The sequence below is a fragment of the Delphinapterus leucas genome, chromosome 14, assembly GCF_059928025.1.
Source record: "Delphinapterus leucas isolate spDelLeu-1000000601 "Yukka" chromosome 14, BTC_Dleu_Yukka2, whole genome shotgun sequence".
Taxonomy (NCBI): domain Eukaryota; kingdom Metazoa; phylum Chordata; class Mammalia; order Artiodactyla; family Monodontidae; genus Delphinapterus; species Delphinapterus leucas.
In genome coordinates this window covers 42,153,700-42,181,339 of record NC_143142.1, presented here as the reverse complement: position 1 = coordinate 42,181,339, position 27,640 = coordinate 42,153,700, and the positions used below count along the sequence as shown (strand labels likewise).

The 27,640-nt window shown below is 35.8% G+C and overlaps 1 protein-coding gene across 6 annotated transcripts in view; it reads left to right on the top strand.

Annotated features, from left to right (window-relative positions):
* Positions 1-27,640, top strand: part of SS18 (SS18 subunit of BAF chromatin remodeling complex) — a 76,155-nt gene that overhangs the window by 5,415 nt on the left and 43,100 nt on the right. For all 6 annotated transcript variants that reach the window (XM_022586872.3, XM_089895019.1, XM_022586870.2 and 3 more), the window contains exon 3: positions 6,463-6,547. In XM_022586872.3, coding sequence (XP_022442580.1) covers positions 6,463-6,547 — 85 coding nt within the window. The remainder of the gene's footprint in view (positions 1-6,462; positions 6,548-27,640) is intronic.

Genomic DNA, 27,640 nt, shown 5'->3' with positions numbered 1-27,640 from the left:
GACTTCCCTGGTGCTTCAGTGATTAAATACTGTTATCATATTTTCAGACCTTTCAAAAATTTTGCCAATTGTCCCGTTAGTGTATTTTTTCAGTTCCATGATCCAGTGCAGGATCAGATGTTATATTTAGGTCTGTGTCTTCAGAATACTTTAATCTGTAACTGTCCTTCAGTTTTTCTGTTATCTTTCGTGATGTTGACATTGTTGAAGAGTACAGACCAGTTGTCGTGTTATATGTCCCTCATTTTGGGTTGACTGGTGTTTCTCCTTGATTAGACTCATGTTATACACTTTTGGCAGGAGTACCACAGACAAGATGTTGCGTCCTTCTCAGTGCATCCTCAGTAACCATGTGATAGCAGTTTGTCCCAATATTCAGGGTAACTTTGGCTACTTTGTTAAGGTGGTGCCTGCCAGGATCTCTACTGTAAAGTTACTATTTCTTCCTTTGTTATTTCTGTGTATGTGTTGGGGAGATACCTTGAGACACACATAACCCTGTTTCTTAGCCTATTTCCACACATTCGTTTTAACATCCACCAGTGATTCTGGACTAAAACAGTTATTACTGTGGCAGTTGCCAGAAGGTGACTGAACCCATCTTTCCTTCTACAGTTATTTGGAATCCTACTGTAAGGAACAAATTTCCCAGCCCCTGCCCCATTCATTCATTCATTGATTTATATCTGAATGAACTTATGGATTCTTACTGTATTCTCTGGGTTTTAATTTGTTAGTGTATTATTTATTTATTTTCTTTTTCAAATTGTCCCAGATGTTGGCCACTGGGAGCCCCTCATGCTGGTTTCTTGACTTGTCTCTTATTTTTTGAGCATTTAAAAAATTTCTTGTATGACAGAATGTTCCAGGCTCCTCTTGTACTTTTTTGTGCCCCAGTCTGGAATCATTTCTCCAAGCCCTAGTTCTTTTTTTGGAGAATAATATTTAGAAATTAAGATCTGGATGCTAGGATATCTTAATTTCTAATCACTTGTACATTTTGCATTTTATGTGACCATTGCCACTTCTTTTATGTATATTTTCTTTGATGAATCTTGTCTTTTTATATGTGAAAATTTCTTTTAAGAAATTACAACTGTGGATAATCATCAGTGGTTAGGAGATCACTACCTCATGTCAGCCGTGGAATAACAACTGAGAGGCACTGATTAGAATAATTATTTTCACTTACGGCTTTTTTTCTTCTTTTTACTACCTTTATCCAGCTCCTCCTCTTCCCCTCCCCCCACCACTGGTAACCACAAATCTGATCTCTTTTTCTGTGAGTTTGTCTGTTTTTGTTATTCTGTTATTCTTTTTGGGGGGCTGCACTGTGCAGCATGTGGGATCTTAGTTTCCTGACCAGGGATCGAACCCATGCCCCCTGCGGTGGAAGCGCTGAGTCTTAACTGCAGGACGGCCAGGGAAGTCCCTGTCCGTTTGTTTTTGAAGTATAACTGACCTACATCACTATGCTAGTTCCTGGTGCACAACATAGTGATTTGACATATCTATATGTTACAAAGTGGTCATCACACCTGTGGCGTTTTAAAATGCCAGGTAAAGCCACGGGCATAGGACTGGTTCAATTTCCTATAGGCCCTAGCAGTACGTGACAGGGATAAGACATGTTCAGATGTAGAACCCACTTTTCCAACTTGACGGCAAAAGTTTATACTGTCTTATTCTTCATAGTCTTAGCTTTTTTGTGTATGTGATCATTTTCCCCTTCTCTGCCTATTGACATAGACCTCATTTGCTCACATATATGTATAAATGGGGCTTAAATTGCTTTAGGTAGAATCTTAAATTTTGCCCTTTCTGTTGTATTTAATTTCATTCTTAGAGTTCTTCATATACTCTTTCTTTCTCAAGTTGTCAGAATTGGTTTGTGAGTGAAGAAAAAAAATTTCTCCTCTCAACATTAATAAATGTTCTTGTTTCTCACAGGAGAAGTGAAAGGAGAATAAAGAGAAACATCGATGACAGCCATCTGGGAATTGATAGTTCAATTTTATTTATTTATTTATTTATATTTTTGGCTGTGTTGGGTCTTCGTTTCTGTGCGAGGGTTTTCTCTAGTTGCGGCGAGTGGGGGCTACTCTTCATTGCGGTGCGCGGGCCTCTCACTGTCATGGCGTCTCTTGTTGCGGAGCACAGGCTCCAGACACGCAGGTTCAGTAGTTGTGGCTCACGGGCCCAGTTGCTCCGTGGCATGTGGGATCTTCCCAGAACAGGGCTCGAACCCAGGTCGTCTGCATTGGCAGGCAGATTATCAACCACTGCGCCACCAGGGAAGCCCGATTTCAACTTTAATTAAACAGTTCCTTAAGATGTGATAACTGCCTGAAGCAGTGTTTTGTTTTTTTTTTTTTTTTTTTTGCGGTACGTGGGCCTCTTACTGTTGTGGCCTCTCCCGTTGCAGAGCACAGGCTCCGCATGCGCAGGCTCAGTGGCCATGGCTCACAGGCCCAGCTGCTCCGCGGCATGTGGCATCTTCCCGGACTGGGGCACGAACCCGTGTCCCCTGCATTGGCAGATGGCCTCTCAACCACTGTGCCACCAGGGAAGCCCTGAAGCAATGTTTTTTAAAATCGAAAGTAACTTTATTTTGATGAAAGCAGTATAGGCATTGTAGAAAATTAGAAAACACAGATACTTAAAATTTAGAGAACGAACACCATATTCTCACCACCCAAAGATTTTTCACTGGTAACATCTTTGGATATATTACTCTACCCTTATCTACACACACACACACGCTCACACTCACACTCACTCTCATATAAGTCAGTGAATCACTTGTAGAGCTCATATGCCCAGATCCTCTTCCCTTTAAATTCTGACAACTTATATGTAAGAATATATTATTGCTCTCTTGTGGTGTTTGGTTTGAGCATTTTCTAAATCATCCCATGTATTTGCTTAAATCAGCCCTTATTTTTTGTATTTCAGGGTGAGTGCACCTATTTCAGAGTGTGTTATAAACAGTTATCAAGTGAAAAATTTTTGTTCATCAAAGTGTAAATGAATTTAGTTTTAAATCTCTAGTTAGGAAGTTAACTTTTATTCTATAAATTGTATTTGTGTTGACCTAAAAATACACTGTTCATAGCTTCTAGGTAAAAGTTTCTTTTTCAAAATGAAATCTGACTTTTTTGGATTCATTTTGTAATTATATCAATAAATTTAATGGTGGTTATTTTACTTTATTCGAGGTAATTCATGTATTGGCTCTTAGTGGAATCTTTGGGAAGTGAACTGCCTCTCATTTAATAGGTTAATAATTAAGGGTATCTGGAAGTATCTGCCAGTATTTATGAGGAAGTTACCATCATGAAATATAAAATGTCGAATATATTTTATATCTTCCCTTTGCTTACATACTGTTTTCTTTTATTAACGTATACTTTTTAGAAATAATAAGCATATAAAAACTGCTTCAGTGACAAATTAATAGTATTTATAGAATTTTAAAAAAAGTTTCTCAGGAAAATGTTTAATATTTGTAGAAGAATCTTAGAATAAGCTTATTTGATGAGTGCTGTAAAAAGAATGCAGTTTTTACAAAAAGAAACCCTACTGAAGTTACAAAAGACCATTAAAAATGATCATTTTTACTTACCCCCTTACATTAGGTAAAAAGATTTGGGGCTTTTGGGACAATTGTATAAATTTGACTGGTTTCTGTGGATTCGATGGTAATATTGTATCAGTATTCATTTCCTTGTTATGATGGTTGTATTGTAGTTATATAGGGGAATGTCCTTGTTTTTGGGAAATTGACACTGAAGTGTTAGGAGTAATGGGGTATTATGCTGGTAATTGACTCTCGATGGTTTTGGAAAAAAGTGTGTCGTTGCATGCACGTGTATGTTGGTGTAGGTGTTTAGAGACAGTATAAGACAGATGTAAGATGCTGACAGTTGGGGAGCGTGGGAGAAAAATATTTGGGAGTTCTTCATACTATTCTTGAAACTGTAAGTTTGAGATTATTTCAAGATTAAAAATTAAGATTTGATAGTTGGGGAAATGTCTTTAAAGTATTCATAAAAGTTGCTATATTTATAGATATTTAGAACCACAAGGACTTTAGAGATCTACCCTCACTGCCATTATTTTATTTTATTTTGTTATTATTTTTTAAAATAAATTTATTTATTTTTGTCTGCATTGGGTCTTTGTTGCTGGGCGCGGGCTTTCTCTAGTTGGGGTGAGCGGGGGCTACTCTTTGTTGCAGTGCACGTGCTTCTCATTGCGGTGGCTTCTTTTGTTGTGGAGCATGGGCTCTAGGTGCGCAGGCTTCAGTAGTTGTAGTACGCGGACTTAGTAGTTGTGGCTCGCGGGCTCTAGAGTGCAGCCTCAATAGTTGTGGTGCAGGGGCTTAGTTGCTCCACGGCATGTGGGATCTTCCCGGACCAGGGCTCGAACCCGTGTTCCAGGCATTGGCAGCGGATTCTTAGCCACTGTGCCACCAGGGAAGTTCCTGCCATTATTTTATAAATGAGGCCTCAAGCGTGTGGCAGATTAAACAGTATTTTAACATTGGCTTACCGAGGACCAATAAGCATGACTAGAATTTTCTTAAAGGGTCATGAGTAAGCCATAGTCTCTGAGTAAAGTTGGTAATTTTATTTTTGATAGGGCAGTCAGCAAATCTCATATCTGAGTACATGTGATAGAGCCATACTAATATTCAGAAGAAAAGAAAAACTTGAAAGAGCAGCCTTTGAAATGGGTTACATGTTCTAATGGCTGGTTGGTTTTTTAAAAATGGCAAGGTTGTAGAATCCTGTATCTTAAATTCCATTCAAGATGTCTATGGAATAATGAAGTAGTTCCAGCTAGTGGTGCCTGTTAGTGCTGTTTGAAGAATTTCAATGACATAATTAACCATTATGAATAATTCAGTGCAAAATAATAATTCTTGGTCCTTGTTTGTTTAAGGATCCCTATAACAATATGTCATGTCTGATTGAGCAACATAGTGTATATGTGAGGAGGAGCATTAAGAACTTAGACTTGGTTTTAAACAACAACAAAAAAACAAAAACAATGAAACAAGGAAACCTTGGGAAGTGTTGGATATATCTGTTACCTCCATGATGGTGATGTTTTCACTGGTGTTCATGTATGTCCAAACTCATCAAATTGTACACATTAAATACGTGAAGTTCTTTATATATATCAGTTATATCTCAATAAATTTATAAAAACACAAACAAGCAAACTACAAAAGTATGATCTTGTTGGTGAAGAAACTTTAAGTTCAGTGAGAAATAAGTTTTTTCCTCCCTAATAAGAAAACAGTAGTGATACCAGTTTTTCCAGCAGGATATAAATAATGCAGCGAAGAATTTACTAGGATTCCTCTTAACGGTGTCTGTCTTAGAAAATTACTTCATTTGGGATCCATATTAGAAGACTTTATTTAGCTGAATAAAGTTCTTTTGACTTATTTTCATTATTTTAATTTGTATAGTATTTATTAGTAAATGAAATTCTAAAAGCTTAATTTGATGCACGTTTTACATTTGTATTATTTTGTGGGTTTACCAGCACTAGTTATTGGATCACTACTAATTTCAATCTGGTTTCATCTGAGTTAATTTTTTAAATTATGAAGAGGGGCTTAGCAAAACTAATTCATAGGTAAGTAAGATCACAATAAACATGTTTAACCACTTGACTCTGATAATGAGAATTTGCTTTATTTTTTAAAGTTAATTTGCAGTGTTGTTGGTGTCCTATTATTTCCTCCATCCCGGTGCTTTAGCGTATAACTTTTTTCTTTTTTGTGTAATTGGAGATGCCTCTTTATTGTCCTCTCTATACGTCCTGATAGATGGGCAGCATAACCACGGCAGGCATAGATTGTTGGTCACTGCTGCAGGAATGAGAAGGGAAAAAATGTGTGGTTTCCACCTCCTTTCTGACATTTTAGCAGAGTGTGTTGACTGTACTTGGCTTTGAGGTTTTTGGCAACAGGAAAATGGCAGAGGGAAGGGAATAAGCATATCAGTTTTGTTGATTCCTTCACTCTAGATCTCTTTGCATATGTTATATGTGGGGAGCCAGTACCTGTTTCAGTTATTCCATTTACTACGCTGTACAATCTTGTACAAGTTATTAACCTTTCTAAACCTCAATTTCTTCATCTGTGAAATGGAGAAAATAAGAATCCTCACTTCATAGTGTTGGTTTGAGGATTAAATCGGATGTTTATGTAAAACAACTATAGCAATATCTAGCACATGGTAAGAGCTCCGTGTTTATTATTGTCTTTGAACATACTTATTTGGAATTATTTTGCAGAGGAACTAGGAAAAATTGAAGTGCTGTTGATGTTCAGGTAACAGAAATCGCTTATTAAACTTGAGGAATAAAATGCTGTTTGTATAATATGTAAGCAGATAGGAAGAAAATTATTTTTTAATATTGATATTTGTTTTGTTTTAATAGGTATCAACAGATGCTGCATACAAACTTGGTCTACCTTGCTACAATAGCAGATTCTAATCAAAACATGCAGTCTCTTTTACCAGCAGTAAGTACCTTTAAAATAGTGTGAAGTAGATAATTTTTATAGAGTTCTTTACAGAATAACACATTTTTGTTTGGTGATTCTGAGTTTTGTTTAGCAAATCCTGCCCTCTTCTGAGAACATGAAGATATTCTCCTATATGATCTACAAGCTTTATTATTTTGCCTTCATATTTAATTTGAATTAATTCACCTGGAATTGATTCCCTGACTGAAGAAGTTATATCCATCCATCTATTCACTAACCCACCTATTTATTTATTTATTTAAATGTGTAATTGCACAAATTATTTAGGAACAAATCTGTAATATTTTAAAGCAGATCCCCAGCCATCATATATGTAATTTAATATGCATCTCTGGCAGATAAGGACTATTATCCCACACCACAAAATTAACCAGAATCTCTTAATGTCTTATAATACCCAGGATGTTTTCAGTTTTCACCAATTATCTAAAAAACTCGAATGTTTTAATGATTGTTTGCCGCAGAATCCAAACAAGGTCCACCTGTTGCATTCGTTGATCTGTGTCTTAAGTTTTTTTTAATCTGTATCAGTTTATATTTTTTATTCTCCATTTATTTGCTGAAGAAACTGGGTCACATATTTTGCAGAACTTCTCACATTTTGGATTTGGCTGATTGTATCCTCCTGGTTCTTTAACGTGTTCCTCCATCTCATCTCTGTTTCCTCTAAACTGATAATTTATAGATTGAGAGGCTCCATTAGAATTAGGTTTAGTTTTATGTTATTTCATTGGTGGCCCCGTGTTTGTGTTGCCTGTTGTATCTCGTTAGCAGGGACATATTTTGTTGTCCCGTTTTTAGTGATGTCCGGATTGATCAGTGCACACAGTTGGTACTGGTCTGATCAGTCCATTATAAAGTTCCCCATCTACCTTTCAGTTAGTGGTTTTAGCAGTCATTGGTGCTTGTTGACCAGGTTCGTTGTTTCATTTTAGGATCTAAGAACAATGAGTTTCTAACTTTACAGTTCCTCCTGCAATGTACTTCTTTTAAAAAGGAAAATTTCCCTTAATCAAATATTTGGTTATCCTGAAATAGAGAGTTCTATAGGAAAGTCATGATAAAGGCTTGATTCTATTCCTTTATCAATTTTCGGAATAACCAGTTGGTCTCTAGCAACCTGCAAAAGATGACCAAGGATTTTGTCTTTTTTTTATTATCTGAACTTACACATTTTTATATTTTTAATGTGTTTAAATCCATTGAGTCATTCTTTGTGATACTCAAGTTTTCTCACCTGTGGTCAGTGGGTACCCCTTCATTTGGCTCCTGTGTCCTTCTGACATGATTTCGGTATTGTATAGCTTCTTCGCTTCAGAATTTGTGAGAGAGATCAGACTGATTATGTTTTCTGCCCCAGAACTATTCTGCCCCGACTATTTTTCCAACCAGCCTTTTTCCTATGGGAATTGGTATTTAGAAACCACAATTTGGATTGTGGTTTGGGCATTCATTATTACTGAGTTTTCATTTTTTCTTGGCATTTTCAGCAGACAGAGGTAGTAAACACGCTTTTTAAAAAGAAAGAAAATATTAAATTAGTGATATTGCCGGATTTGATTTTATTTGATTTTATGTATTAGTATCTCTTCTGTCTTACTCTAAAAATCTTGATACCTCAATGACATTATTATAGTCACTTGTTTGCTTTATACTACTATATATGTAACATAATTTCAATATAACAATACCAAGATTGCCGCTAACAATAATATGCTTGTCCTTAGATATATCTCACTAGGCATATATAATGAATAAATTTAGTTTTGAATCTGAAAGAATGTTAATGTGATTTTTTTGCCATGGATTTCATTATCAGCTAGTATGAGCAATAGATTTGATTTCATTGGTTTCCAGGTAGATAATTCTCTCCCAGCATTATCTGTTAGAAAAATAAAACAAAATATCTTTTCTCTATTTTGTCATGCCACTTGATATTATATATCAAGTGTCCATATATGTGCGGGTCTGTGTCTAATCTCTCTATTCTGTTCCATTGGCCAGTTTTTATAAATTCCACTATCTTGTCACAGTTGTCATAGTCCAGTAAGTCTTGATGTATGTTAGAGAAGTTCTTTACTTATTCCTTATATTCCTTATTTTTTTCAAGAATATCTTGTGTACTGATCCTTTGCATTGCCATATACACTTAAACATCAGCATGTCCAACATAATCCACTTGTGATTTTCATTAAGGTGAACTTGACTATAAATCAGTTTGGGGAGAATTGATGTCTCTACAATACTGAGTCTTTCAAATCATGATCATTGCATGTATTTTGATTTATTTAGTCCTTTACTATCTGTCAATAAAGTTTTGTGATTTTCCTGAAAAGGAAATTTACACATCTCTCTCCTGCAGAGAGATTTACACATCTCTCTGGATTTATTGCTAAGTACCCCGTATTTTTGAGGCAATTTGAAATGGAATCGTTGTTTTTTAAGTTTTATTTTGTAACTGTGATTACAGTTTACATAGAAACTCAATTGATTTTGAATCTCACAGCCTTGTTCAACTCTTACTTCTAACAGTTTTTCTGAAGATACTTCCAGTTTTCTATATTCACGAACATATTTGTGAATAATGAGTTTTGTTTTTTCTTGCCAATCCTTACACCTTTTATTTCTTTCTCTTGCCTTACTTCTCTGGCTAGGACCTCCAGTACATTCCTGAATAGAAGTGGTGATAGAGGACATCTTAAATCTTGTTCCTGATCACAAAGGGAAAGCTTTCACTGTTTGACCATTATGTATGATGCTTGCTGTAGGTTTTTTTGTGGATACCTTTTATCAGATTAAGGAAATTCCCTTTCGTTTCTGTTGTGCTAATAGTTTATATATTGAATGGATGTTAAATTTTATTAAATACTTTTATTACATCTAATGAGGTGATCATAGTTTTTTCTTTAATCTGTTAATGTGGTGAATTACATTGATTTACTTCTCAATGCTCAGTCAGTCTTGGATTTTTGTAATTAACCTACTTTTTCATGACCCACTTGGTCATGGTCTTTTTAAAAAAATTGCTGTATTCGGTTTGTTAAATTTTTGATCAAGATTTTTATGGCTGTTCATGAGTGTCATTGATTTTTAATTTTCTTTTCTTATAATGCCTTTGTCTGTTTTTTATTTTGAGGTTATGCTGGCTTCATAAAATGACCTGCAGAATTTTCCCACTTTGTCTTATCTGGAAGAATTTGCAGAGTATAACCATTTCCTAAATGATTGGTGTAATTCTTTAGAAAAGCCATTTGGATCTGAAATTTTCTTTGTGAGGCTTTTATTTACTGACTCAGTTTCTTTATGGTTATAGAACAGTTTATACATTTCTATATCTTATGAGATAGCTATTTTGGTAAATTGTGCTTTTTAACATTTTTTCCAGATTTTCAAATTTATTGACATAAAGTTTGTGAAATAATCTCTTTTTTCTAACGTCTGTGGGATCTGTAGTGATAGTTTATTTTATTCTTAATGTGGTTTATTTGTGTCTCCATGTTAAAAAATTTTTTTGATCACTGTTGCCACGTATTTATTGTATTTTCTTCTTTTAAAGCGTCAGTTTTTGACTTTGATCTTTCCCTGTTGCAGCATTTCTCAAACTTTTTGTTCACAGAACCCCATTATATTATACTTAAACATTACTGAGCGCTCTGAGGAGTTTCATGTCAGTTATATACACTGATATTATTGATTATATTTTACTTATTATGCTAATATTCATTTAAAATGAACAACAGTAAACCCATTGCGTGTTAATATAAATAACATTCTTTAAAGGAAAAATAACTGTATCTTTGAAAAAAAATTTAGTGAGTTAAATGACACTTTAATAATTTTGCAAATTTCTTTTAACTGGCTTAATAGGAAACATCTGTATTCTCATATCTACTTCTGGATTCAATCTAGCACATGTTTTGGTTGAAGTAGAAGAAAATCCAGTCTCACACAGATGTGGAATTTGAAAAGGGAAGAATATTTTTAGCCTTTTTAGGTTGTGGATAATCTGTGATAGTATAGCAGATCTCAGCAAGTGTTTTTTAAAGGTTAGTTGCAGTATGGAATCTGAAATTATATCAGTACATTTTTCTTATTCTGGTACATTAAAGTTCATTGGTCTGTTTTGCATTCTGTATGGATCTTTTACTCATGTGTGATTTCATAACATCATGCTTTGGTCATTTGGAAAATAATAAGTTCACTTAGTTATGCACCTTTTCCAAATACTGATATATTTCATTATATGATACCAAAAAATTGGTGATTTTTTGAAATCACCACCAATCTAATCAGAAAGGTCTCTTAAGTACTGGGATGTTGTCAAGCTCAAGACAGTAAATATAAGTTTGCCAAATTCCCAATTCTTCCTTGAAAAGTCAAATTTGATCATTCGCAGAAAATGCCATCAGTTGTTTTCCAGGCTCATGGTGTTCAGTTTTGAGGAAATGTCTGCCAAATACCCAAGCCTGGATAAGTATAATTTGTGTAGATATTGTTCTTTTGTTTGTTTGTTCTTTGCGGTACGTGGGCCTCTCACTGCTGTGGCCTCTCCCGTTGCGGAGCACAGGCTCCGGACGCGCAGGCTCAGCGGCCATGGCTCACGGGCCCAGCCGCTCCGCGGCATGTGGGATCTTCCTGGACCGGGGCACGAACCTGTGTCCCCTGCATCGGCAGGTGGACTCTCAACCACTGTTCCACCAGGGAAGCCCTAGATATTGTTCTTTTAAGTAAAATTGGTGTTCCATGAAAACAGTGCCTAAATCAGCAAGCAGCACAATCACAAAGTGTTTTCATTTTACTTTGATTTGCAGCAGATATGTTTATTATTTTCACATTTTGTCACACAGAATATTTAACTGACACGGAGAATTTAATAAATGAATAATTTTTACTGCTTCGTCAAGGACTTTCTTAAGTGAAAATGACTTTTTCTTTCTTTAACTGCTAGTCTGGGGCAGTCAATAGTACGATGATTTATAGTAGAGTTTGATACCTTGACATATGCCAAGGCTCCATCAGTGACATCCACTTTTGCTTTTGCACCATGATGTTGTAAATATTAACATAGCCTAAAAGGCAAACATCATCTTAGTATTATTATGGAAATAGTTTTGACCTTTTAGATTCCCTAAAAGAATCTTGAGAAGCAGAGTTTGTGACCATTACTCTTTTGTATGTTTTTGGATATGATTAATTTCTGATCTCATCTTTATTATTTCATTTTATTTTCCTTCAGTGTATTTTGCTGTCCTTTTTCTGAGTTTTAAGATGAATGCCTTCTTCATCAGTTTTAATCCTTCCATACTAATACATGCATTTGAAGGGTGTAAATTTCTGTCTAATTAGTTCTGTTATGTAGTATATTCATATTTATTCAGTTTCAAATATTTTATAATTTCCATTGTTATTTCTTCTTTTTACATAGGTTGATAAATATATTAGTTTGCAAACATAGGGAGATTTTATTGTTTTCTTTTTCTTAATCATTTCTGACTTCATTGCATCGTGGGTAGGTAACACTTTGTATGATTTCAGTTCTTGGGAATTCTTTGAGATTTGTTTTACAATCCAGCATATGGTCAGTTTTTACAAATGTTCCATGTATTCTTTAGCCCCTGAGTGCAGAGTCCTGTATATGTTCACTAGTTCAAGAGTGTTAATCTTGTTTGAATCTTCTGCATAGCCTTACTGAATTTTTTTTTAACTTTGTGATGTTTCATTTGTGTGTTTGTTCTGTCAGTTACTGAGAGGTGTATGTTTAAAATGTCCAAGTATAGTTGTGGATTGACTGTTTTTCCTTGTAACTCTTTTCGAGTTTATTACATTTTGAGGCACTGTAGTGCATGTATGTTTAGAAATGTTATAGCTTTCTGGTTCTCTGTAACATGTCATTATGAAGTATCCCTCCTTATCTCTAATTATGCTTTTGGTATTAATGTCTACTTGTCTGGTTTTTGTGTAGCTGAGTCAGCTTTCTTTAGCATTTGCATGGTGTATCCACCTTTCCATTTCTTTGTGTTAGAGATATGTGTCTTATGAACAGCATGTTGTTTTTTTAAAAAAAATCCAATCCAGCAATCTTTGTTATTTACTTGAAACATCAAATCCATTTACAGTGAATGTAATTGCTTATATATCTTAATTTAAACCTGCCATCATAGAATGCACTTTATTTTTGTCTCATCTGTTTATATTCCTTTTTTTCTGTTCTTTTTGTCTTGATAATTATTTAAAAGAATTTTTTTCCCCACTAGTTTGGAAATTATATACTTACATACTTATTTTAGAGGTTACTATATAGTTAACAATTCAAGGACCCTCAGATACTTTATTTCAATTCATTCCCTCAATGACTTATCCATTGTGTTACACATTTTAAATCTGTGGATGTTTACTCACAAGTGATTTTTACTTTTTTTTAAAGTTAGTCTTCATTAGATGATTATCATTGTTACCATTTTTGATGCTTTTCATTCCTCCCTTCATTTACAACCTTTTCTCTCAGATCATTTCTTTTTTCCTCCCTAGAGAACATATTTCAGTATTTCCTTTTAGCATTGGTTTGGTGGTGACAGATACCTTCAGGTCTTTTTTTGTTTGTTTTTGTTTTTTTGGTGATCTAAAAATGCCTTTTCACTATCATTCTTAAAAGATGTTTTTGCCAGGGACAGGTTTTAGGTTGGCATGTGAGCACATTAAATTAATCATTCTACTGTTGTCTGGCTTTTATCTATTGACAGTTGAATGTCAGTGTAAACGTTACTATTTTGAAGGCAGTTTGACTATTTTCTTTGACTGTGTTGAAGATTTTTTGCTTTGTCTAGAGTTTTTTGCAGTTTTACTATGATCTCTCTAGGTGTGCGTTTCTTTTTATTTATCCTGCTTGGTGTTTGTTGAGATTTCTGAAATCTGTGGATTGATATCAGTTTTGGAAGATTCTCAACTGGCTTTCTATATTGGCTAACATGCCCACAGCAAATGTAGCCCCCAAGTTTGGGCCCATGTCTCTAGAATTTTTTTCTTCTGGATCTTGGCCTGTTCATTTCTAACTACTTTGCTCTTCCATATCTTTAAACATATTTTAAAAGTATTTTCTTCAGCTTTTTTTGTTGTCCGCAGTGGAGGGTTTGAATGACCTAGTTTGCTGTTAACCTGTGATTCCTTAGTATTGGAATAGAATTCTGTTTTGCTATCCATAGAATATTAGTTATTTTTAAGGCTTCTTAGATATGACTGTTTCACTGGAGAGAGAACAAACACTTGCAGAAGGACTACTAAGTATTGGGTCCTTTCAGTACTTTATTTCATCCTTAGAATTTTTTAAGATATTAGTCCCATTCTATGGTTGAGGAAACTGAGTCTCAGGGTGATTAATGCATCTAGGGACTTGTAGTTGCTAAGTGGTAGCATGGCATTTGAACCCAGGCCTTACTGAAAGCAGTTCATGCATTATGATACCAAGTCATGTTGCTACTAGGATGGAATAGAAATTAAAGTCTGACCCATTTGCTCTTAAGTTTGTGTATCAGGGTAGGACGTGGCTAGATTTTTCAAGAGCTTGAATCTAAATTTTACAACCTGCAGTGTCCTGATTGTTCTACTGTGTTGTTACGGAAATGAATGCCTTGATCATTTTTGTTTCTTTCTTGTCTATCATTATTCCTGTACTCAGGTGTTAAGTTTAAAAAATAAAGTTAAATGAATGAGTCTGCTTATAGTTTGGGGACTATACTATAGATTTAAGAGGCAGGTTAAGAACTTAGCTTATTAGTGGGAAGCAGCCGCATAGCACGGGGAGATCAGCTTGGTGCTTTGTGACCACCTAGAGGGGTGGGATAGGGAGGGTGGGAGGGAGAAGCAAGAGGGAGGGGATATGGGGATATATGTATACTTATAGCTGATTCACTTTGTTATACAGCAGAAACTAACACACCATTGTAAAGCAATTATACTCCAATAAAGATGTTAAAAAAAAAGAATTTAGCTTATTATCACCATGGTGACCTATAACTCAGTGATTCTTTTTTTTTTTTTGCGGCACGTGGGCCTCTCACCACCGCGGCCCCTCCCGTTGCGGAGCACAGGCTCCGGACGCACAGGCCCAGCGACCATGGCCCACGGGCCCAGCCGCCCCGAGGCATGTGGGATCCTCTCGGACCAGGGCACGAACCCGTGTCCCCTGCATTGGCAGGCAGACTCTCAACCACTGCGCCACCCGGGAAACCCTCTCTTTTTTTTTTTTTCGCCTGTTCTAGTACATCTGAAAGATGTGACACATTGTGAACATGTTCTCATCAAAAGAGTAACGCATTGCGCAGGGGTTCTCAAGTCAGGGCACTGAGTGTGAAGAGGGGAACTGAGTGTGAAGAGGGGACGTTCTCCTCCAGATAGTCTTAGAGTCTCGTGGGTGGTTGGGGAATGAGGGTAGTTTGCAGAGTGTTCTCAGGTGATTCTGTTAACCCTTCCGTATCCCTTCTACCCAACCAGTTGAGAGTCTCTATGTGACTTATAGTACTGTGCAATTCTGGATTTTGTCAGTTTGTCTTGATTTGAAATATTGTCTTCATAATATATGGAAATGTCTTAAAGTCTTAAGCATTACAGTTTCTCAGATATGTCCCATATTCTCTCCAGCTTTTATGCAGAACACAAAAATGTTGGGTCATACCACACATCTTGAGATTTAGTTACTCATTTCTCTTGCCCTTCCTCAAGGAGGTAGTAATTATTGAGAAGCCAGTGTGGTAAAATTTAGCTTCCCATAGATATTCATTAAGGTACTGCAAAATCTCTAACTCAGAATTTACTATTCCATTCTCATCTGTTGCTAAGTTATACACTGTTATTGAATTTTTTTTCATTTGTTTTTTATAGAGTTTACATTTTTCCCTACCAATCAAATAGGACAGTAAAAATTATTATTATTTATATTCAGGGAAAGTATTATGTTATTTTACCGTCACCTGGTTAAGAACCATTACAAAGGAAAGACACACATTTCATTACAAACCTACCATTGTTTCAGATTCATTTAACACAGTTACTATTTTACATCATATTTTACTAAAGAATATAGTTATTGCCATTTGTGTATTTTGAAATAAAATTTTTCCTTCTTAATATTGGTCAAAGTTTTATTTAAAATGTGTAATCAGGGCTTCCCTGGTGGCGCAGTGGTTGGGAGTCCGCCTGCCAATGCAGGGGACACGGGTTCGTGCCCCGGTCCGGGAGGATCCCACATGCCACGGAGCGGCTGGGCCCATGAGCCATGGCCGCTGAGCCTGCACGTCCGGAGCCCGTGCTCCGCAACGGGAGAGGCCACAACAGTGAGAGGCCCGTGTACCGCAAAAATAAATAAATAAATAAATAAAATATGTGATCACATTTTCATTTTAAAAAATGGGTATTTTGAAGGTTAGGTTGCTTGGGAAGCTAAGTTAACAAAGGAAGAGGGGTTTTAGAAAGCCTAGAAATAAATAGATCCTCACAGTAGGGGTAACAACAGAGAGTTGGACCAATAATAAAAGCGGGGCTAAAGAGGGGGAAAATCAGCAAGAAGGAAAGCAGTTGGATTAGAAATGAAATAGGAAGAAAGGTGAATTTGAGAAAACTAGAATAGTAGAATACATACTACCAATCTGCCAAAAGGGATAAAATATACTACTTACTAACTGTAGTTTGAGAAATTTTGACCCTGAAAAAGGACTGTATGTTTTAGGGTGATTTTACTGAAGTTTTCCAGAACGGCGTTTTTCACTTTATTTAACTGGTTAGTAATGTGCTCATGATTATACGTATGCTCAACTTTTACGTTTTTTAATGTCCTCCCAAAAGAGGAATTATATATTTATAGTAATATTTCATGTATCTGGAACAAGACCAGATCTAGCAAACTTCTCCTATTTGAAAGAAAGTCAAGAATTAAAAAACCAGGAATAAATGGAAAAAGACCTAAAAGGAGAAAAACAATTTATAAAGCCAGTGTACTAACACTTAGGCATTTTGCTTCTTAGTTTGGGCCCTGGGTATTCTTTTCTTATTTCAAAGGCCTTGTAAGTTTGTAACAGAAGCTATTCTTAGTCTTACACATATTTGAACAAGTTTGCTTTTTCAATTTTAAGCCCATAGCCAAAAAGCAGCAAATCACACATCAGAACTTGGAGAGTGTATTCCATAGGCAGGCATACTTACAAGCAGTGTACCTGACAGCTGAGGTGGCATTGAAAGAGACCAAATATTTGTACAAAACTGACATAATTCAAAATTTACACTATTCTGACTCCATTTAGTAGAGGCATATAGGGTCCTATCTACCTTGGTAACTGTTGGAGGCATGATTAGAATGTTGGTTTTCAGAGTTGGTATACTTTCTGAAACAACATAAACTATTGACATAGTTATTTTCATTATATGAACTAGGAACAATTTTGCCAGTAGAAAATATGACTATATTATGTGTATGTAAGTCCTTCCTACAAATGTACTTTGAAGAAATTGCATTTCTAAGTTTTAGGCTAATATTAGTTATTGTTAGTTTATTTTTGTCATCTGCTAGTATTATGAAGTAGTAAGCACCATTGATTTAAGAAAGAATTATGAGAGAACAATTTTAAAAAAAAAGCTTTTATCCATTGATTTAATTTTTCTTTGGGAAAAACTTGGGGGAGAAAATAGTCTTTTTATTGTGGTAGTTCATTTTGAAGGCATACAGTCTAGAAATATTTCTACAGAATTAAAAGTTTTAGAACTGGAAGGAGCTTGGATAATCACATAGTCTAGTACTAGTTTCTTTACCTTGGCTGCACATTTTGAAAGCTTTTCAGGTGATTCTATTGTGTAACTAGGAATTGAGGATTTTATATTGCTACGCATTTTAAATGGAATATCCAGTGATGTTTGAGGATATGCAAAACTTTGGAAAAATATGATTCCTATTTCTGTAGTATCACCTTCATTTGATGTGTACCATGGCCATTTTTACAGTATGAGAAAGATAATACTTATTCTGTAATGCTGTTAAATGAAGGATTAATTCAGACAATTCATGGTGTCCAGTATATAGGAGGTACTCAGTAAATATTGATGGTGATGAAGATGAAGGTAGTACGCAATTGGAATGTGTAAATGGAAAGAGAAGTCCGATTAAGGAGAATTTGAAAGAAGATTAGCAGGTTTCAGTTACTGAATACATATGCAGGATAAGGAAGGAGTTTGGAGACTCGAGTGACATTAATGCCATTCCCTAAGATTGAGTATGTATGCATTTAATTTTCTTTTGTCAGTATGGAAGAAGGCAAAGCATATATTTGTAGAATCAAGTTTTTTTTTTTTAACATCTTTATTGGAGTATAATTGCTTTACAATGGTGTGTTAGTTTCTGCTGTATAACAAAGTGAATCAGCTATATGTATACATATATCCTCATATCCCCTCCCTCTTGCGTCTCCCTCCCACCCTCCCTATCCCACCCCTCTAGGTGGACACAAAGCACCAAGCTGATCTCCCTGTGCTATGCAGCTGCTTCCCACAAGCTATCTATTTAACATTTGGTAGTGTATATATGTCCGTGCCACTCTCTTACTTCGTCCCATCTTACCCTTCCCCCTCCCCGTGTCCTCAAGTCCATTCTCTACGTCTGCGTCTTTGTTCCTGTCCTGCCTGAGTGTTCTTCAGAACCGTTTTTTTTGGTAAGATTCCATGTATATGTGTTAGCATACGGTATTTGTTTTTCTCTTTCTCACTTACTTGACTCTGTATGACAGTCTCTAAGTCCATCCACCTCACTACAAATAAACTCAATTTCATTTCTTTTTATGGTATGCATTTAATTTTAAAAGAAGGCTGAAAGTTGATTGGAATTACTTGTCTTGCTTTTCACTTAATTCATTATGAGCATTGTTTAAAGAAATCTCTAATTTAATCAGATACACTTGAATTTTAAAAGTATTAAAGATCATTTTTGTTTAATAGGTGTTCTGTCCAAAAAATAAAAGTCTTAACTATTAATGAAAATTGGTTAGAGGGAGTAGCCTTACATTTTATATATTTTTTATTTCCTAAATTTCATTTTTTGGTGATACCACACTTGATGTTTTGAGTTAGCATTGGGCACTTGATCAGCCTTTCCTTACACAAGTGTCAGTAAAAACGATAATATATTTGTCTTCAGGTTCAGTGACTGTGCTGGCAGAGCATCCATCTGTTAAGGTATTTCACTGACTAAAATTTGATATTATAGGATTTACTGTTTACAGGTGTGATCCAAGTGAAGTGAAGGAACACGTGGTTAGCGTTGTGGAACATTTTAAAGATTAGCAGAGTTTATTTCATTTATAAATTTTAACTTAATTTTTAGCACAGGTAATACTTTGATGTGGTTAGAACATTAAAAACTACAAAAAGTCATACAGAAGCCTACTCCCACCTCTGTCTTATACCTGCTTTTTATGCAAATAAAAGCCAATGTAAATACATACTTTCCCCTTCTTTTCTAGGCAGGTAGAACCTTGCTTGCCATACACACTGTTCTGTACCTTGTCTTTTTATTACAGTTTTTTTAATGAAAGGGTTTAAGTTCTTATTTAGAATTAATAGAAAGAACTTTTCTTCAATATTGTCATCATTTTCAGCACGTCTTAAGTGTTTGATGAACATGATCATATTTATTTGGTCAGTGTGATAATGTTGAAACTTGTATTCTTTAACTTCTGTGATAGTTTTCTTTTTTACCTTTCTAGCTGCTCGGCTCCCTATGTTTTACCTGCCTATCAAATGTTGATGATCTGTACTTGAACAACTTTTTACTATACACACTCTTCCTGGGAGATTTCACCCACACTCCTGGTTTTTTATATTCTTGACTTGATGTTCCCCTCCATATTCTTGGCTCCCAAATATGTATCTTCTTGCCCAAGTGTGCCCCATGAATGTAGCTTCCACTTGACATAACCAGTTTGGATATTTTACAGGCCTCTGCACACAATGTAGGCAAAAGTCATCCGTCTCAGTTCCCCCTCTGTTCCCTGCTGTTAAAGGGAAAAAAAGTGCAGAGCCATTTTGCTATTTCCTGTCTCAAGTGAGTAGTGGGAACCCTGAGTTCTTTTAGTCAGAAACATAGTGATCATCTCAGACCACTCCCCTTTCTTTCACCAGCCACAGCTGTCTTCTTTCTCTTCTACCTAATAAAGTGCTGCAAAATAAAAGGTGTCTAATTAAGACATTTTGGTATTAAAAACAGAAGCAAGACTACAGGTGAGATGGCCTTTTGAAATGTGTATTTTATATGCCAAAAAGTTCTATAAATGATATTAAAGACAGCAGATAGTAATTCTATAGTACACTTAAATGCTATTTTAGAATTATGTATATTTAAAGTACATCTGAAACATAGAAGTAATTAGTTCTGTTGAGGATTAGGGAAGGTTTCATAAAGGAGGTAACCCTGTATTTCATAGAGAATTGATTTATGGGGACACATTTCTCTACATTAATGTATGATAGGGAGCATTTTGCCAACGTTGTTGCCTATCTTGTCTTTTTAGAATCCTAGGAAAAATCATGTTAACTGTTTGCTGGATAGCATATATAAAATTCAGAAGACTGTCTGAGTCCAAATATGTAAAGAAATTGGATATATCTTACTGCGAGAAATACAAATGTGTGTGTAATTTTATTGCAGAACTATATTAGTGAATGAAGCTTATAAATGTACTAGAGAACCTAAAGGTTGTCCCTTTGTTATTAATTGAAAATAATGTATCTAGCTCACCTCTATAAAGAGCGGAATTTGTTTGCCATATAGCTAAGAAAGTAAAGAACCTAAATGTTGGAAATTAAGTAATTTATTCTTATTTGCACAGAATAAGTACAGAAAAGTATTTGTACAGGGTTGTTTAAGCATTATTTTTATTGGCAAAATAATGAAACAATATAAGGAAAAACTGTCAGTAGTGAGGATGGGTTAAAAACTGTTATATCTTATTCAGTTGAGTTCTGTACTTTTGCATGAGATTGAATTATATGCTGATATAGGATAATACCTACAGTAGAATTAATAACAGGATAGTGTGACCCTACTTTTAAAAACTAAATATATGTTTATATATATGAATTTTGAAAAAGATTCTGGAGATGTGCATACCAAGCTTTTAGCAATGGTTCCCGTGTGTATTGTTTCTATTTTTATAATGATTACACATTATTTTTGTAATTTAGCCAGACTGGTATAGATACAAAAACAATATTTAAAAAATTCAAGATCAAGCAAATATATATTTCTTCATTTTAAAAAAAAAAATTATTTATTAGTTTTGGTTGTGCTGGGTCTTCATTGCTGCACACAGGCATTCTCTAGTTGCAGTGAGCAGGGGTTACTCTTTGTTGCGGTGTGCGGGCTTCTCATTGCAGTGGCTTCTCGTTGTGGAGCACGGGCTCTAGGTGCGCAGGCTTCAGTAGTTGTGGCTCGTGGGCTCTAGAACACAGGCTCAGTAGTTGCGGCGCATGGGCTTAGTTGCTCCGCAGCATGTGGGATCTTCCCGGTGCAGGGCTTGAACCTGTGTCCCCTGCATTGGCACTGCGCCACCAGGGAAGTCCCAAGCCAAATATATATTTCTTAATGGGTGGTATTATTACAACTTTAAGAAAGGCTTAGGGCTTCCCTGGTGGCGCAGTGGTTGAGAGTCCGCCTGCCGATGCAGGGGACACGGGTTCGTGCCCCGGTCCGGGAAGACCCCACATGCCGCGGAGCAGCTGGGCCCGTGAGCCATGGCCGCTGAGCCTGCGCGTCCGGAGCCTGTGCTCCGCAATGGGAGAGACCACAACAGTGAGAGACCGAAAAAAAAAAAAAAAAAAAGAGAAAGGCTTAGGGTCCTATCTCCCAGTATTTCCGGAGTAGATTAGTTTATTTATTTTTTTCTTTTCTTTTGAAAGAATACTCTAGAGAAATCTTCTGGTCTGTGAAGAAAAAGACATTTACTTTTTGTTCTTTAGATTATATGGTTCTGGAGTGATTGTTTAGTGGTTAACATCATCAGGGTCTGGAAGACTTGGTTTTTCAGAGCTGAGACAAAGTGTAATGTTGGATTTGTTATGGTAAAAATGTTTGCTCTTTCATAAAGTTGAATTTAGTGGGGAACCTAGTACAAAACTGGGGAGAGTATTTTTAGTAGGTCAGTCATTCTGGGGCCTAAGCCTTTAGGACAGTTGAAGAATCAAAATGCTGTGAAAATAACTGGGAGATATTATTAGTTATGAAAGTTAAACTGATCACATTTTACGATAGGACTGAATATTAGCTATCTTTTTTGGAACAAGGTGCCATATGACAATTTATGAGATTGTTAAATTGAAGAAATCAATTGGTGAGGTCAAAAGCCAGCATAAATTCAAGGCTACCCATGGTGGCATCCTGAAATTTCTTGTAGGCACGAATGAGGAATCGAGGAGACCTTCCTAAACTGTTTCAGATATGTGTAAAATTCATTTTGGGGAGACTGATTTTAGGACTAGGAAGTAAGGCAAATATGATACAGATGGGGCTTTTGGATCCAGTCTTGGTTGACTAATCAAGAGTCTTGTGTGTGTATAGGGATCATCTCTTTATCAACTTTTGGAAGTATTTTATCTGTGTATATGTATCTATATATGTAAAATATGTATAGCCTGTTTTGAATAATTTATTTTTAAATCTCCTATTTCTACATGTCACTTTAGTGCCTCCTTTGGGGAACTATTTTAATGACAGCTATACTAATGATAGTTATACAGATGAAGAATTGTTAAACTAAAATTTGTATTTTTCAGTTTTTTTATATTCTAAAGAAATATTGAAGATAATTTTATAGTCAAAATTATTTTTAGTTTTATAGTAAATCATTTAAATTTGATGGTTTCTTCATTTATTTACTAAGCATTAAGTGCCTACTGTGTGTCAGGCAATAGTTTTTGAAACGTCAGTGAGCAAAACATTCCTGCTCTCTTGGGTTTTATATTCTAGCAAACGAGGCAGGCATAACAAATAATTAAATCACGTAGTCTGTTGGACAATGGAAAGAGCTAAGGAAAAGGAAAACAAATAGGAGAGGGAGAGGTGTATTGGGAATACTGGAGGCAGGGGATGGAATTTGTAATATGAAGTAGACTGGTCAGGGTATACCTCTTTGAGAAGGTGACATCTGAGCTAAGACTTGAGGAAGAATGTTTTAGGCGGAGGAAAGAAGCAGTGGAAAGCTCCTGAAGTGAAACTGTGCCTGGCTTGTTGAAGGAACAACATGAAGGCTGTTGTGGCTGGGACAGAATAAGGAGTTTATATGAACAGAACCTATTGTGTAGACTATTGTAAGGACTTTTTCACTCTGAAATCGGAAGCCCTTGGAGGATTTTGAGCCGAAGAGTGAAATTGGTATATTTTAATAAGCTCATTCTGCTTACTGTGTGGAGAATTTACTATGGAGAAGCGTGGGTCGGAGCAGGAAATCCAGTAAGGAGGCCCTTGCAGTAATCAACATGAGAGAGGTGATGGTGGCTGGTAGCAGGGTGGTAGCAGAAGAGGTAGTGGTAGAAGTGGTCAAACTGTTGAGTATATGTTAAAGGTAGAGATCAAAGGATATGTTGAAAATTGGACGTAGGGGGCAGAGTGTAAGAAGAAAAGTGTCAAAGATGACCCCATGGTTTTCAGAGCAACTGGACGGATGAAATTGCCATCAGCTGATACTGTTGGGTAAAGGGATTTGAGGCTGAGGCAGAGATATCAGGGAGTCAGTGTTGTAGATTTTAAGTTGAGATGTCTGATAGACTTCCAGATGGAGATGAGGTAGAATAGGGAATTTTGACAATTAAAAAACATGAAAATTACCACAAAGATACTGGCCTCTGATTTAATTTTGAAATGCTATATTTTAAAATCATTTTTTCATTTAACAAATCTTTATTGAGTACCATATTTTACACTAGATGATTGGGGGCTACAGTGATAGGCAAATATAATTATGGACTGAGTCCTAACAGAAGTTAACATACAGTGTGGTCGGCAGACATTAAGTAATTACACAAACATTTTAAGTGCCAATTGTAAATGCTATGAAGGAAGGGCATCTAGGACTAAGGGAGCAGATAATGGGGGCTGATGATTCTGGTGGTCTTCCTTGAGGAAATGACATTTGAGGTATAATTTACAGAGAATAAAATTCATTCATTTAAATTGTATAGATGGATTAATTTTGACAAATCCATGTAACCACCACTACAATCAGGATATAGAACAATGCTGCCATTCCAGAAAAGTTTTCCGATGCCTGTTTTTTGCCCATTTTCCATTGGGTTTTCTTTTTTTAAATTTATTTGTAGGGGTTCTTTATTCTAGATACAAATCTTTTATTGGCTATATATATTGCAGATACCTTCTTCCAGTTCGAAAGTTGCTTTTTTATTCTCTTTATGATGTCTTTGGATGAACAGAGTTTCTAATTTAAATGAAATCCAGTTTATCAATCTTTTTTATTTCTTTTCTGTATCTTGTCTAAGAAATATTTTCTTGTATCAGGGTCATGAAGATATGCCTATGCATTCTTCTAAAAGTTTGTCTATCCATGATTCATTGCAAATTAAATTTGTTTATGATCTGAGCTAGGAGTCAGGGTTCATTTTTGTTCATATGATATTCAACTTATCCAGTACCATTTATTGGAAAGATCAGTTTTTACCCATTGAATATAAGTCGTTTTGTTGTAACGTGACTGTATGTGTTACACTGTTCCTCAACTGTATTCTGTTGGTCTTTTTATTCTTTTGGTTTGTTTATCTGTCCTTGCACCAACCAATATCTTAATTATAGCAGCAGATAGTGTTGTTCTTTGAGTGTCCTGGCTGTTTTGTCTTTTGTATTTCCATATAAATTTTACAGTCAGCTTGTTAATTTCTACAGCAAGCCTGTTGGGATTTTGGTTGAGATTACATGGAATCTCTAAGTCAACATTGGAGAAACTGATATCTCCACGATATTTAGTCTTCCAGTCAATGAAGATGGCATATCCCTCTGTTTAGTAAACTCCTTAATTTCTCTCAACATTGTCACAGTGTAGAAGTATTGCACATATCTTGCTAGATTTGTTCCTAGCTATTCAGTTTTTTTGGATGCTATTATACATGGTATCATCTTTTAAATTTTAATTTTCTAGTTTATTGGCAATATATAGAAATACAGTTGATTTTTATATATTGACCTTGTCTCTAGTTACCTTAGTGATTCTCATAGTTTGTTACAGATTTCCTTGGGGTTTTCTATGCATTCAATCATGTCATCTTTGAATAATAATTGTGTCTTTTCCAATCTTTTATTCCTTCTTATTTTTTTCCTACTTTTTTTTTATACTACTGATTTGTTTATTGGTTTATTTATTTTGCTGAATAGTCTTGGTGTTAATGGATATTCTTGTCTTGTTCCTGAATTCTTGTTTTCTTTCCTGAAAGTCCAGCATTTCATCAGTAAGATGATATTGAGTATACATTTTTTTTGTAAACTAGATTTGTTAGATTAAGGATGCTCCTATTAATTTTTTAAAGTCTTTAGTGGGTATTGAATTTTATCACACCATTTTCCTTTATTGAGATGATTATATGAATTTTATTTTGGTAATTTGGTGAGTTACAATGATCAATTTCCAAAAGTTAAATCAGCCTGCACTCCTGGAATAAATTCCATTGGTTATATAATGTATCATCTTTAATACAGTCTATATTTGATTTGCAAAATTCTGTTTAGGATTTTTGTGTCTGTTCATGAGAAATATTGGCCTGTAAATTTCTTTCTTGTAATGTCATTTTGAGGTTTTGGTGTCAGAGTTTTGGTGACCTCATTAAGGATTGGGAATTGTTCTGCGTTTTTGTGTTCTCTGGAAGATTGTATATGGTTCATTGAGTACTTGTCTATTTTATGTCCTTCATTATACTACTTTGGGTTTGACTGATGTCTTTTCCTAGCTACTGCACGTAGAAGCTTATATCATTAATTTTCAACTTTTCTTAAAAATGAATTTTAAATATGCATTTTAAAGCTATAAATTTTCCTTTTAGCATAGCTGTAGCTGCGTCTCACAAATTTTGATGTTGCATTTTCATTACCATTCAGTTAAACATATTTTCTAATTTCCATTGTTATTTCTTCATTAACTAACAGGTTATTGGTTTTCTGTTATTGATTTCTAGTTTAATTTCACTGTGCTCAAAACATACAGCATAAGATTTCAATCATTTGTTATTTGTTGACTTGCCCTGTGGTCCTGTGTATGACCTAGTTTGGTCTATATTCCTTGAGTATTTGAGAAGAATGTGTATTATGCAATTGTTGAATATAGTACTCTATGCATGTTAATTACATCGAGTTGTTACTAATGATGTCAAATCTTTCATATTCTCAGGGTTTCTTTTTCATTTGTTTGTTGTTTTTTTGGTCTCCTTGTTCTGTCAGTTACTAGAAGAAGTATATTAAAATCTCCAACCATTATTATGGATTATTCCGTTTTTCCTTTTACGTTATAGATTTTGAAACTGCAATTATGAGATGTATGCAAATTTATGATTGTTACATTTCTGTTGAATTGATCCTTTTATTATAATAAACTATCCCTTTAGTATTTCTAGTAGTATTCCTTTTTATTTTATTTGTTTATTTGGTCACACTATGTGGCTTGTGGGATCTTAGTTCCCTAATCAGGGACCAGGGATTGAACCCGTGCCCCCTGCAGTGGAAGCACAGAGTCCTAACTGGACTGCCAGGGAATTCCCCCAGTAATATGTCTTGATTTAAGTCAACTATCTAATGTATGGTTACATCACCATACTTTTTTTTTTTTTTTTTTTTTGTGGTACGCGGGCCTCTCACTGTTGTGGCCTTTCCCGTTGCGGAGCACAGGCTCCCGACGCACAGGCACAGCGGCCATGGCTCACGGGCCCAGCTGCTCCGCAGCATGTGGGATCCTCCCGGACCGGGGCACGAACCCGTGTCCCCTGCATTGGCAGGTGGACTCTCAACCACTGCGCCACTAGGGAAGCCCCATCACCATACTTTTGATTAGAGTTTACATAGTATTCTTTTTCATTTTTTTTTTTTGCAGTACGCGGGCCTCTCACTGCTGTGGCTTCTCCTGCTGTGGAGCACAGGCTCCGGACGTGCAGGCCCAGTGGCCATGGCTCACGGGCCCAGCCGCTCCGCGGCATGTGGGATCTTCCCAGACCAGGGCACGAACCCGCGTCCCCTGCATCGTCAGGCGGACTCCCAACCACTGTGCCACCAGGGAAGCCCCCATAGTATTCTTTTTCTTGTAACACATATGTGTCCTTAAGTTTAAAGTGGATCTCTTGTGAACAGAATATAGTTGAGCGTTTTAAAAAATAATTTTGTTATTTTATTGAAATGAGGGGTCTATATACATTTAACGTTGAACATGATATAGTAGGCTTTCCGTCTATCACCCTGATACTAGTTTCCTATTTGTCTCTTTCTGGTCCTTCTTTGAATTAGTCAAGCATTATTTGTTCCTCTCTTCTAGTTTTTTAGTTATACATTTTTTATAGGTGCATATGCATTTTTAAGTAGTTGCCTAACAGATTACAATATGCATCCTTGGTTTATTAGATTCCGCTCAAATTTGTACTTTTAACAGTTGCTGAAAAATACGGGAAACTTGCAACAATATAACTTCATGAATTCTGCTGTCCTTTATGTTAGTCTTGTCATATTTTATACTTCTACATATGTTTAAACTATACTATTCATTGTTACTATTATTTAATTAAATTAATTAATTAATTTATTTTTGGCTGCGTTGGGTCTTTGTTGCTGCACGTGGGCTTTCTCTAGTTGTGGCGAGCGGGGGTTACTCTTTGTTGCCGTGCGCATGCTTCTCTTGTTGTGGAGCACAGGCTCTCGGCACACGGGCTTCAGTAGTTGTGGCACGTGGGCTCAGTAGTTGTGGCTTGCGGGCTATAGAGCGCAGGCTCAGTAGTTGTGGCGCACAGGCTCAGTTGCTCCGCGGCATGTGGGATCTTCCCAGACCAGGGCTCGAACCCATGTCC